This window comes from Mustela lutreola, chromosome 4 (assembly GCF_030435805.1).
Source record: "Mustela lutreola isolate mMusLut2 chromosome 4, mMusLut2.pri, whole genome shotgun sequence".
Classification (NCBI taxonomy): domain Eukaryota; kingdom Metazoa; phylum Chordata; class Mammalia; order Carnivora; family Mustelidae; genus Mustela; species Mustela lutreola.
In genome coordinates this window covers 187,603,376-187,617,227 of record NC_081293.1, presented here as the reverse complement: position 1 = coordinate 187,617,227, position 13,852 = coordinate 187,603,376, and the positions used below count along the sequence as shown (strand labels likewise).

The following is a 13,852-nucleotide window of genomic DNA, read 5'->3' as shown; positions in this document are numbered from 1 at the left end:
GCTAGCGAGGTATTATTTCTACTTTCAAGGAAAGAACTGAGATAGAAGACAGAATCCATTCAATCTCAGTCTCCTGTCTGCTGACTTTCCTCTTTTTACTCCCTCCCTGCCTCCCTCCTAGTCCCCCCTGCCACCTCTAGTCCCTCTTCCCTTCTTCCTCCCTCTGTCCTTTCCTCTTTGTTATGCTTGTTAATTTAGTCGGTATAAAATGATACCTAAGGATTTTTTTGTGACTCTAATTTTGTTAGTTATTACAGTAGATGAACAATTTTCCAGTTTTGCTTACAACTTATATAGTCTCTTGTGAATTGCTTGTTCATATAATCTGCCCCTCCATCTATTGGAAACTAATATTTTTCTTGTAATTTCTGGTTAATATATACCGGCAACATTTATTTGAGGTAAAATACCGATAACCTAAAACTTATCATTATACCAATTTTAAAGTGAAAAATTCAGTGGCATTTTTTAAAGATTCATTTATTATTTTAGAAAGAGAAAGTGAGTGTGTGCCAGCACAGGGAGGGGCAGAGGGAGAGGGAGAATTTTCAGATGACTCCCTGCTAACTGCAGATCCCCATATGGGGCTGAATCCCATAACCCTAAAATCATGACCTGGGCTGAAATCAAGAGTCAGACGCTCAACCCACTGAGCCACGTCGGTGCTCCTTGTGGTATTTAGTTGTGTAATTTACAAAGTTGTGCACGACTGCTGTGATTGAACAGGGCCTCCGGTGCCGGCCAGCCTGTGGACTCCCAGCCAGCCAGTGGTTTGACTGTGTCTGGGTGAAGCACCTACCACTGACCCAACAGGTCATGGGTGGTGATGGAGGACAGTGGAGAGCATGTGGCTCAGGCCTGCTTAGGACAGTGGCCTGGTCAGCACCGTGAGCAACGTGTCAACTCTCCATTGGTTTGCTTTCCCAAAAAGAATTTTTATGGTAAGAGAACTCGCCTTTTTAAACATCCAAACAATGAGATAAGCTTTAAGAAGAAAGAATGGAAAGTACCCTACATTCTCCTCACTGACTTCTCCCTTGTGCACACCCTCCAACCCGGCCAGCTCCTGCTCATTCTTCGGGGCTGCACTCAGAATTGCCTACAGAAGCCTCCCCCGGTCTCAGCACTCAATAGAGCAGAGGCCCTACCTCGTGCACCAGAGCGACCCCCACTTACCCTGCGACCACGCCGCTCCCCGCTGACCCCTTACCTTTGCTCCCCGTTAGACTGGAGGTCCTTCAGGGCCAGGGACACTTTCATTATATGCTATTGACTGAGACATAGAAGTGCTCCACAAATATGTGCTGAAAGACAAAACACGGTTTCTGAAATCTCCATGTAGATACATATTTAAATGAAATTTTATAAATTGGGATCAGTATACACATACCTATACGTTGTGGATACGGATGCACTATGTATAACACCTCTTGGAACGTGCTTCTCAACACTAAATAAGTTTTCTCTGAGTGTTTTGTATTTTTAAAGATTTTATTTATTATTTATTTGACAGAGATCACAAGTAGGCAGAGAGGCAGGCAGAGAGAGAGGCGGGGTGGGGGGGGGAGCAGGCTCCCCGCTGAGCAGAGAGCCAGATTCAGGGCTCGATCCCAGGACCCTGAGATCATGACCTGAGCTGAAGGCAGAGGCCTTAACCCACTGAAGCCATGGGGGCACCCCTCCCTGAGTGGTTTTAAGTGGTATTCTGATTAGCCATTTCTCTACTGGTGGGCATTGGTTGTATCCAGTTCTTTTGTCGTTGAAACAACTGAGTGGTGCCCTTCCTTGTGTATCTTTGTCTGCCTTTAGACTACCCCGTTAGGATGAATCCTGGGAGTGAAATTGCTAAGTCAATATTCTTTTATCTCTGCCTAATTGCCTTCTGGAAATGTAGCAACATACACCCCCAGCGATGACTCTAGAGCTCATTTCCCTTCACAGGGTGTAATCAGTCTTCAAGATTTTTGTGAATCTGTTAAGGGAAAGTGCTAACTCTTTAATTTGAAGTCATGGTGACGAGTTAGGTTGCACATAATTCCATTTATCAGCCACTGGGTGTATTCTGTGTTCCTCCCTCACATCTTGCCCTCTCCATTATTTCCTTCCTGACCTACATGAGCCTTTGTTAAACACACACATTGTAGATAGCCTATTTATCTTTATTGAATTTTATAATTTTTAGATTGAAGCACTCAGGGCCCGTGGCAGTGAGTCAAGTTGCCAGATGAGTTTATAACAGAAATAAACAACCTGACTTGATTTCCTCATCCCCAGAGACATTTCTTTTAATTTTTTTTTATTTTTTAGTTTTTCTGGTAATTATCTTTATAGTTAAAACAACATAGTTGTATTTTATTTCTTAGTTTATCAACTTAAAACAGTATCAATCTATCATTCACGACTTAGACAAAAGATGATGATTTTAGGTCCTTATATCCTCTTTGCCATTCTCTCAATATTTTACAAGCATTTAAAAAAAAAACAATAGCGAGTGTTTGTCATGTTATTAAAAACACTATGTAAATATAATTATAAATGCGGGATGTATTATCAGTTTATATAACCATTCCCTCTTTACACTTAGGCTGTTGCCAATTTGTTAATTGTTAAAATAGACTTGAATAAACCTAAAAAAAATTTTTTTTCTTCATATAGAGAGCATTTTCCACATTTGAGATACGTCCTTAGGATGAACTGTTAGAGCTGGGATTACCAGTGCAGATGAAACCAGTTTCTAAAGCTTTTGCTACGTTGCCAAACAGCACAGACTCTTCGGAAGGCATGGAATAATGGTTTTCAGGTGGGGATAGGTTGGGTTCAGTGTATCAGGATCACCTGGAAAAAATTTTCAAGCCGCCCACCTCACTCCGTACTGATGTAGAAATGTTGGGGTCCGGGAGTGAACGGCCAAGAAAGAATTCTGGAGACGTCTTCCGTGCAAGAAAAGGTGGTTTTTATTAAAGCTGGGGGATAGGACAGGGGTGGGGTGGGCGGTGCCGAAAGAGTTGCACTGACGTTATGGGGAGTGACTGATTGTGTACTTTCTAGTTGGGAGGGGGTTAGGGATCCGGGTAAATCTCTAAGGAATTTGGAAGCAAGATTTCACCGACCTTGAGAAACTAGCTGTTAGGAAAAGGTCATTTACTGCTGTCCAGTAAAACCTTAGTCACGAGACCCTTCAGATGTATTCTCGGTGGGCCATAGGCTTGGAGGATGTTTGCTAATATATATCTTGGTGTGGGGTGGAGGGCAGGTAGAGATAAAGGAAATCTCCAAAGGGATTTTTATATGTTAAAGAAGACATGGGATCATGAAGGTTCAGAGAATATCAAGCTATTTTTGCTTCTAGCAAAGTATTTTGTTGTTTAGATTTTTTAGATATTTTGTTGTTTTTTTAGATTTTATTTTACTTAGATTTTATTTCTTAAATTTAAATGCAATTAACATATATTGTACTATTAGTTTCAGAGGTAGAGTTTCGTGATTCATCAGTCTTACATAATACCTGGTGTTCTAGCAAAGTATTAACGTTGTCGCATTGAATTCCTTGAGGAAGGCTATCGTGCCTATCCCAATACTTGCCAATAAGCTATAAGTTGTAAGGAAATTTAACTTTTTTCTTTTTTGCCTTTGTTCTCCACATCACAATCTCGAGGTCGAGAGTCACTGGTAAGGAAGGAAGACTAGGGGCTTTGGGGTGTGGTGTGTTTAATAATGGGGGGGGATGTTACCTTGATGTGTATAGTGTTTGCTGATTTCCCTGGTGTAACTGTTCCCACCACGGCTGGTTTTAAATTACCAACATGATGTTATTGAATACAGAGGTGGGAAGAGATGTGTGCGGTCGGCCCTCAGCAGCTCCCATGGAGCACTGTAGCACCCAGCATGCAATTCGTCCTCTTGTGCGTACATTTACATATGCACGTGTTCTTTCATTCCAGTTTGCCCACATCCCAAGCTCTCATTCCTTTTACCGTGTAGGTGGTCACAGTCATGGAATTTTCACGCATCTATGTAAATGACAAAATGGTCAGTTTTAGGGCATGGATTTTCATCTTATAGAAGCTATTGGGTTGTTCTTGTTCTTTTTTTTTTTTTTTCTCTTATTTTTGTTACTCTCTTATATTTTTGTGGTTATAAATGTTATATTTATAGCTCTGGTTCGTAGGCGGGTCCTTGAGGTGGAATGCCTGCCCATGCCTCCATCCCTCCTGACTCGCAGCTCTTGTTTGGCATCGATGATTGTACTCATTCTTGAGGGAATCAACATTTCCAGTCAGTTCTGAAAGCACAATCAAGTCTATGTATTTTATTCAAATGTTGACTCTAAAAGTATCTTTTTTTAATGACCATGTCCATATCTCTCACTTGGGGCCAAATGTTATATGTGAAGATTATATTTATTTTTTGATGTCCAATGTCATGACCAAAAGGAAGAGCATGTGACTCTTGATCTCAGGGTTGTAAATGAGAGCCCCATACTGGGTGTAGAGATTACTTAAAAATACCTAAAAAAAAAATATGAACTCACAAATGTGAGTCTCCCTTACTGGGATCAGCTTTCATTTAAGAAAGCTGTGAAGTAATTACCTTGGACCTAACACCTTCTGCCAGATCCTCTGTGATGTATTGCTTGTCTTTGCTGATAAGAGAAGGGAGGAATGTAGGATATTTATGATCCATAGAACTACATACTCAGGTTAAAACATAGAACTAAAACTTGCTCTGCTCAATAGTAAATGATACATTTCCTGTTTTTTTGTTTTTTTTTTTGCCACTCACTACCAAAAGGAGAACTGCTGGAGGTTGTTTTATTACTCTTCTAAACGTAAGGCTTGATGATTGTTAAAATTGTAAACATGTTTTGATTGCTAGGAGATGTTGTAAAACTTGACTGTAGGAGAGATTAAATGTTGATTAAAGATAGAGGATTGAGTTTATTGTTAAGCATTTTATTTGTAACTGAACTCAAAATGAACTTACTGGGATTGAAAAACTTATTTTCCCACCCAACTAAATGGTGTTACTCTCTAAGACTCTAAATGGCCAGACTCACTTTTGGTTGTTAAGTTTGCTGTCGTGATTTGCATTACTACTCTTTAGGGGGGGAAAAAAAGATGTAATTTACATGCAATGAAATTTACCATTTTTAAAGAATGTAATCTGGGGACTCTTAGTATAATTTAGTATAATTTCAGGTTGTACAATCCTCACCATTATCAAATTCTCACAAATGGTATTGTTTTCAAATTTTGATGAAGTTAAATATGTTACTAGTTCATCTTCCTATCTTGAAATGGGAAAGTCATAACCAAGATTTTTTAAAAAGATTTATTTATTTACTTTAGAGAGAAGGAGCACGTGTGGGGAAAAGGGCAGAAGGAGAGGGAGAGAGAGAATCTCCAGCAGACTCCCCATTGAACAGGGAGCCTGACACGGGGCTTGATCTCAAGGACCCTAAGATCAGGACCTGAGCAGAAATCGAGTCAGGTGCTTAACTGACTGAGCCACCCAGGCACCACTGTCATAGCCAATTTTTAATGTGTCTAGAAGTCCTTTTTATAATCAAAAGTAAATTTATAATCAAAATAATCTGTTAATTTTTTCATTTAAAAAGTTACCAGATAAACAACACCTCTCCAAGGGGTGTTTGGACAATGTCTGGAAAGGGAGTGGTGGTTCTAGAGCAGTCTGTCGTCGTGATTTTCAGGCTCTCAGATGGGCTGAGAGGCCAATTATTTTTCACTTTTTCCACTCTGGGAAAATAACAGCTTTTTGTACTTTTCATGTTCTCCCTTGGGAAGGAGGATTTCATGGACTTACTTCTGAGCATTATTGACCTATCTCTCATCTGGGAATATTTGTGCCTCTGTGACAGTGTTTTAAGAAAACAAATAATATCAACATTATGGAAGAGTTGTTTTGATGTGTATCTTTTGTGTCCCCAACTAGAATAAAAACTCCTTAGGGCAGAGAACATGTCAGACGTTCCTTCCAAGTCTTCACAGGAGCCCACACAATACAAGATACAGAGCTGGCCCTTAGCAAACATTAATGACCTTGACATGCTGCTACGGACTGGTTTGGGGCTATCTCTATATTCTGGGAATAAAATGCCTCTGTTTGAGTTCTGATTCTGCTATTTACTAGTGGTCTGAAATTGGAAAAGTTATTTTAAAATCTCAGAACCTCGCTTTTTGAACTACCAATTTTGAAAAATGTTACACATCTTCAAAAGCAGATGGTAAAATGAATCCCAAATGCACCCATCATTCTCAATAATTTTCAACATATGGCCATTCCTTATTCTATATATGCCCATCTATTTCTTATGCATCATATTCCACACTACCATTGATTTCTTTTAAAAATTTTATTTATTTGTCCATTTGAGGAGGGGTGTGAGGAGAAGCAGAGGGAGGGGGAGAGAAAGAATCTTCAGGAGACCCCCCACTGAGCGTGGGGGGTGGGGCTGCAGGGCTGCAACCCACAACACTGAGATCATGACCTGAGCCAAAATCAAGAGTCAGACACTCAAGACTGAGGCATCCAGACGCCCTCCCGTTGAATTATTTTAAAACGAATCCCAGACATCATTTCATCTCTTAAGTATTTTAGTATATATCTCTACTATGGAAGGATTGTTTTTTTTCTGCTGTAGTCATATCATGGTCACACCTACTGATGTCATCAGACATCTCTTACTATCATTAAACTTTTGCACTTGTTTACATTTCCCTGACTTTCCTCTCATCTCTTTTTCTTCTCATTTCCTTGGCTGTTGTTGTTTTACAGTTGGTTTATTTGAATGGGGATCCAAATAAGATCAACTCATTTATTTGGTTGATTGGTCTCTTTTTCTTTCAACTGGAAGTTCCTTTTCCTCTTTTCATCTTGCCATTTATTCATTGAAGACGTTGGGTCATTTATCTTATACAACTTCCCACATTGTGGTTTTTTTCTTATTGCAGCCACATGGTACGGTTTAATGAGTTTCTTCGTCATCTCCTGTATAAATTGGTAGAGCTAGAGGACCAGATTCTGCTTGAACTTAAATCTCAAGAGAATGCATCACAGGTGATATATACTCCCGTTCTTATTGCTGCTCATCAGGACCACATGACATCTGATGGTCTCTCTTTTGGTGGCATAAGATTTGCCAATGTCTACAAGTATTATCAGTCTTACCCAGCTCTTATCCATTTCTTCATCAGCCTTCCGCCTAGGAGTTTATCAGCCATTGGTAATCATTGCCTATATCCATTATTTCATCAGGTTGTGAAGTCATGATAATTTAATTCCATTCTTCCTTTTTTTTCCCTGCATGTATTAGCTGAAATAAAAAACAAACAAACAAACAAACAATTTTCTTTCCCAACTGTTTGGTTACCCTAAAGTACAAAGAGTTTGTGTGAGAAAGACAAGATATTTACTAGTTTCCAGAATAAAGAGTTGGTTTCTTAGTATTCTCCAAAGATGATCAGTGAGATTTTCGTTTCAGTGTTGCTATGAACAATGGGTTTTGATATCTTTGATGTGTTTCAATTCTTACAGTCATTATTCTTGATGCTTACATGGTCCCCATCTTTGATGGATGGGAGCCTTTTCAAGTTGAATCTTGTAATCTTTTGTCACAACCCCAGAGGTGTTTGATATCTTCCTTTGCTATCTGGTATGACAAGATGTTCCAGGCTCAATTTACACATTTCCTGTCCCAGATCCAAAATTAGCCATTTATTTAAGGCACTGGGGTTTCTTTTAATGGGAAATAGGAAAGAAAACAATCTGGGCTCTGTGAGTGCTCATTAGTCCTTTTTTCCCCAGACTCTTCCAGTGGATAATCTTAGGATACGCATATATGAAGTACATAGTGAATTCATAGTGATATTTCCAATTCAAAGTTAGGATTTTAAGATTTTTATATAACTTCTCTGATTTTATTATCTTTTTCCTCTTATATCCAAAAGCTTGATTCCTAACCATATTAATACAATTGCTACTTGCTTTATCCTACAGTATGTACTAGCATCAAAATAATGATACCAATATTAATACTAAAAATCTAATTACTGAGAATAGATTATGATTTCTATTCATCCCGCTAGGGGTGTAGACTTAAATGACCATGTCTTCAAGTCATTTGGAAAAAAACTTCTTCACTAAGTTGATACTCAGATTTCTTCATTTTATTTTGCTTTCGATTTCTTGAGTTAAGAATCCTTCTTCAGGCTAAATGCATGAAGGGGAAGGGAGCCAATAAAAAAGAAGTGCTCCTGGGTTTCTGTCAGGTGAAATGAAAATGTTACATAGAAACACACTATAAACCTCATGATCCACAGGAACATGTGATTATTTGTCTGTAGCAAAGGCCATCTTCACTCCCAGTTAGAGGATGCTATTGGCCAAGTGGTCCAGAACTCACCTGGCCCATGACAAAGGGTTGATTACTGGTCACTGGAGCCCCATTGTCTCATTGGCCATTTGACCTCTCCATGTCTCATGTTCCTTATATGTAAGAATACTGACCTCACAGACTTTCTGTGAAGATGAAAGGAAGATGAGCACTCTTTTATATATTTTTTTCTTCCTTCTCCTACTTTTATTAGGGAAGCCGTGTGAGCAGGAATTGGGACCATTTAGAAGATGGTGACCAAACAAACCGAGCTGGTCACCGTCATTAGCCTCCGGAAGTTGAGCCTGGAGACCCCAGAGTCCCAGCCAAAAGGTAAGATGACCACAGATGTCTCAGACCCTCTAGCTGCTGCTTAATTCCCTCCTGTGTTTACTAATTTTTACAATGATGAATTGGTTTCCCAACATCTTCCTCCTCATTTTTAGTGAGAAATCATCCGCATATATTCCCTTCCCACAGAGGCATTTCCTCTCACTCTGCCCTTCCTTGTTAGAGTCAAAGACCTTCACCGTGGAAGATGCCGTGGAGACCATTGGATTTGGACGTTTCCACATTGCCCTCTTTCTGATCATGGGCAGCACGGGGGTGAGTTCTCTTTGGAGATCATTTGACTCTCTAAATCAAATTCATCATTGGATATGTAGAGTCTTCCACTGACCTCCAGCTCTGGGCTGTCCATTCAGGGAGGGGAGTGAAAGGGAGTGAAAGTGAATTAACCCCTGTGAGGGGGGTTAATTCAAAAATAATTTTCATCTACCTTTGCCAGGTGTTTGGTTATGAGCAAATACATATCTGTGTCTTTATGTTCTGGGAATTCAATATTCATTTAAAAAAAAAAAACGGTTTAAATCTCTGCCTTCTCTGGGAAGGGGGGAGAAAACTAGTATCATTCTAAGTAAAATTAAACACCTGGTCCTCAAATATTTTGTGCATAAGAATTGCACGGGACACATGTTGTCATTACAGATTTCCAGAACCTTTAGGAGGCACCTATGAGGGTTTGCTATCTACCACCAGCTATTTTGAGAAAAGAAGAGTGATAGCTCAATCCCAGGGCTTTGACCAACAGTGGGTCTATCCCAAGAGACCACTACTGCTTCCTCCTTTTATTGTAGGTGCAGTGAGAATATGTTAGGAATATGATATTGATAATGAGACAGAAGGCAAAATCTGAGAAAAGTGGTCAACATGACAATGATTTAAGGCGGGACATAAAGATAGCCAATAGGACACAATTGAGTAAATAATAGAGAGCCTTGACCCTCACCCTCAGCTAAATAGTATGAGACAAAGAGTGATGTGAGCTGGAGGGACCACTTGGCAAGTTCTGATGCAGTGCTCCAAAGCCTTGTGCTCTCTGGAGGTAGTCCAGTAAAGGAGAGAAAAGCAAGATGCGTCCTGGTCCTGATTTTATAATAATCAACAGTTCAATTTAGAACATTTCTTCATCTAGGAAGTAATGTCTTACCTAGTCTCCAAAATGTTAAGATTCTATATTTCAAGGGGCAAGTGGGTGTAATTGGGGATTGGGGAGGGTTTTATCAGAACTTTCCTCTACTTTCAACCAGAACATCTTCACTTCTGTTTTACATATTTGGTTTCCAGTTTGGTTTCGTTACGTGGTCCCCTTCACTTAAACACTGTTCAATTCTCTGCATCTTTTACCTTCAGATATGTTGGGAACCCTGTCTTTTCTTCCTTTATAGTCCTCTTGCAAGAGAAAAGAATATGTAGAATTTTTTTTTTGTTTACCTTCCCAAATTAACCAAATCACCTTATACAAAGGGAGTGTAACTTTATTAGTTATGATCTGTATTAGAAAGATGGTGCTGCTGTACCCCCTTTCCAAAGGGTAGGTATCAACTGTATAGGCAACTCCTGATGTCCATCTCCACATCCGTGGAGACTGTATGTCTATTCCACATTTATACTTGATGTTCTTGTGAAATATCTTCTGGTCTTTTTCAAGTGTTTTATAAGCTGCTTCACTTCTTCCCAACCCATTAGGTAGGAAGGGTTATTTACCAGACCTCCTCCTCCTCCCTGCCTCTACCTACCCCCAGAACTATTTAATTGGGTATGGTAACCAAATCCCTCCCCTGGCTTTAGGGTGGTCTGCATTGGATGGATGTTCTCATCAGAATAGGTGTGTTGACAGTGAGGGACATGGCTCCTTCTGGCCATGGTCTGTTAAGGTTCTTGGTTAGGGGCAGTCAGAACAATAGTTGGGTTTTGGGGCCTCACGTGACCAAGGTGTATGTAATAACAGCACAGCAGCAAAGCAGCCTCAGTCTGTGACCAGGCATCCTGAATCCTAATGTTCTCTGAGGGCTCTAAAATCTTATACACTGCTGCTCCTCTGTGTCCTTCTCCCCTTAAGTTATTATATCAGAGTGGGGCAAAGTCTTATCCCTTACTGGCTTATTTCCTCCTAAGACCACTTAAAGGAGTAGAGTCCTGGTTAATATTGACCCAACCGCTCTATATTACTGACACATCCTTCTGATGTCACACTGTCCCTTATTTATTATACTTTTTGAGCTAAAGCATACTAGCTATCTATATTCTAAACATGACTAAAGTACTTTCCAAGAGGAGACAAGGCTTTGTGACACCTTTCCAATTCCCAAATAGTAGCTAACACCACTATACTTTTTTCATCCCAGACCTTTGAATTATAAATCTATACATAGTACTATAATATGTAACCCATACAAATATCAGTTATTTTCTAGCATCTACTTCTTCCTTTCCCTGGGAGATAAACTAAAGCTACAATGGGTTGTAAGATAGGGTAGAGGATGATATCCAAACTTCCTATTGAAAGAAATATTTAGTAGCACAGCTTACACTAGGTCTGCCAAATAGACCTTGTTTCCTGGTGATGAACTCATTGTTTTGTACTTGCCTGTTTCCTCTCTTCTAGTTTTCATGAAGCTTGCCTTCCAGCTCAGCTTCTTGAGATCAGAGACTATTTCACAAATCCCAATTGCAAAGGCTCTGCCCTAAGACCTTGACAGTGATGAGTATAAAGCAACAGAGCCAGGTTGATGGCGATGCTGGTGGTTAGTCATGTCACCCACTGCCTAAGTGACTCTCCCAACATAAACAAACACATAATACTGTCATAGAGCTATAGGGCAAATGCATGGGTCAGCAACATCGCAAAAAAATAGATGTCATACATCTGTAGGAATCCTCTCAAATTATTCAAACCACGAACACTGCATCCATGAAACCCAAAGTTCTACTACACTTCTTTACCCAACTAGCAATGTTGAATGGGTACACTATAGGTTCTCCCTCAGTGGAGGAGGGTTAGGAGGAGATTAGGATTAAAAGGATGATGGCAGGCACACATGGGAAGAACTGATGAGAGACCAGCACTAAGACACAGTGTTTCCCACTTTATTTAAGGTTGTCGAGGCCATGGAGATCATGTTAATAGCAGTTGTGTCTCCTGTCATCCGCTGTGAATGGCAGCTGGAGAACTGGCAGGTGGCATTAGTGACTACGGTGAGTGCTTGCTTCCGGTGTTTTGAATGAACCAACTGAAAACCCAGGGCTCCGGCTCCCCTTTCCCCATCCCACAGGGCTAAGAGCCAAAGGTGACCTCGCTTTTTGGGTGGTTGCTTCCAAAGCTCATGGGCTTTGAAGGCCGAAGCTACTATTTGTGGTCTTTCTCTCATTTATCTCTTTTCCTGTAGAGAGCATGACCTTGAACTGCTTATTTTCTAGCCCCCAGCAAGAGGCTAGAAGAGACAAATGCAAATCAGAGAGAGTAGACCTTAAGTCTTGGGATTAGTTATGGTTCGAGTCTGACTGCAAATTAGTGGGACCATAGTGACTTATGCAATCACTGAATCGTGCTCACAGAATGCATTCAACTTTTCTCAAAGATGGTTATGAGTAACCTTATGAAGTGCACACCAAGTTTTGCTACAGAGTGGAATTAAGGATCTTCTACAACATTCTTTTGAAAGGTGTTTATTAAGTACCAGTGAATGACCAGCAGGCTGTGTGTGCATGCTTGTGTTGGCGGGAGTATAGTAACTCCATGTTGCGTGAATAGGAAGTCGGGAAGAGGGAACAATGGGAGACAGGTGGGGATCAGAAGCAATTTGGAGTCCGTGCATGGACTCCATTCTGGAGACCACTGTAGGCCCCTGCCCCCCAACTTCGGTCAGCACGTGCAAGCCCACCACGCAACATATAGTTGTTTCAGATCTACATGACAGTTTCTCCAAATTATTCATTCATGTAACAAAGATCAATTTCACTTAGGCACACCATTGACTACATAGTCATTATGTATTTCTCATTAAATGGTTATTAAAGTACACTCCCTATCATGCGGAGCTTTGGTAAATCTTTATTTATTTATTTATTTATTTATTAATCTTAAAAGAGACTCTTCTTACCTAAAAATGTTGGAGGCTACACTATGGGTGTCAGGGAGCCATTAAGGGGCTTTAAAGAGGGACATGGTCAGCTTTCCAAGTGCCCTGGGGAGATGAGATTGGAAGGTAGATATGTTAGCAGTCATAAAGTGGGAGGACGTATGGTGGGGAAGGAGTGTGTTTTGGAAGCATTTAAGAGGTCACATCAGCCAAGGAGGTGAGAGAAACACAAGCTGAGGAGTGGAGAATTGATTTACTTGGAGATTGAAGCTGGTTTTCATGAAGGCAGAATTTAACAGAGAGAACTACGATGAACCAGGTGCCAACATCCTCACTGAGATGGGGGTGTTGGGAGGCAGGTAGGCAGAGAAGGCTGGAGGAGGCAGTGAGTTGGTGGAGGCCTTGAAAGAGGGTAAAGCTTTAAAAGAGAGAGTTACGGTCTGAAACTAGCCATAGAGAATGCTGGAAGTTTTCCCCAGACCCCTAGCCTTCTGGGGGTTATGGGCAGAGAGGAAAGGGTGTCCCCACCTCTCACTCTCTGCCTTAAGCAAACTTAACCTGGGAATTCTCATCTGTGTTGGGAACCAGGAACCTCCTCTTCCCATAAGGAACTGATGAGTTCTCCTCTCAGATAATGTATATGATCTGCCTGGTTGTGTTTCTGTCTGTGTCAAGGAGGCCAGGAAATGTGGAGCCTGGTTTTGGACTCAGTCCCAGCAGCAAACATACAGCCTGCTTATTTTCTGACATCCATTTCTCTCTCTAAAATTCCTTTATTAATTTTGTTGCCCTTATTCCTTTTTTAAAAACGTTCTAACACTTTTAGAAGAGGGAAGAGGTATAAATAAAAATAGCTAAAGACCTTCCCTGGGCTGGTAATTAAGTGACTCAGCTATTTTCCATTTTTTTCTATCTCTAAAATGCAGTTGCAATTTGGAAAGCATTCCTTGTCCATTGTGTATGTGGAGAATGACTGCTGTAACATTCCGTGTAATTATAATGGCACCAAACCCCAGTGGGCCTGGGGATGTGCACGTCC

The 13,852-nt window shown here is 40.5% G+C and overlaps 1 protein-coding gene across 1 annotated transcript in view; it reads left to right on the top strand.

Annotated features, from left to right (window-relative positions):
* The first annotated feature begins 8,587 nt into the window (after positions 1–8,587).
* SVOPL (SVOP like) overlaps positions 8,588–13,852 on the top strand; it is a 67,129-nt gene continuing 61,864 nt past the window's right edge. Inside the window, exons 1-3 of the mRNA XM_059171966.1 lie at positions 8,588–8,725; positions 8,907–8,998; positions 11,831–11,929. Of these exons, the coding sequence (XP_059027949.1) occupies positions 8,644–8,725; positions 8,907–8,998; positions 11,831–11,929 (273 nt within the window). The 5' untranslated portion in view covers positions 8,588–8,643. The remainder of the gene's footprint in view (positions 8,726–8,906; positions 8,999–11,830; positions 11,930–13,852) is intronic.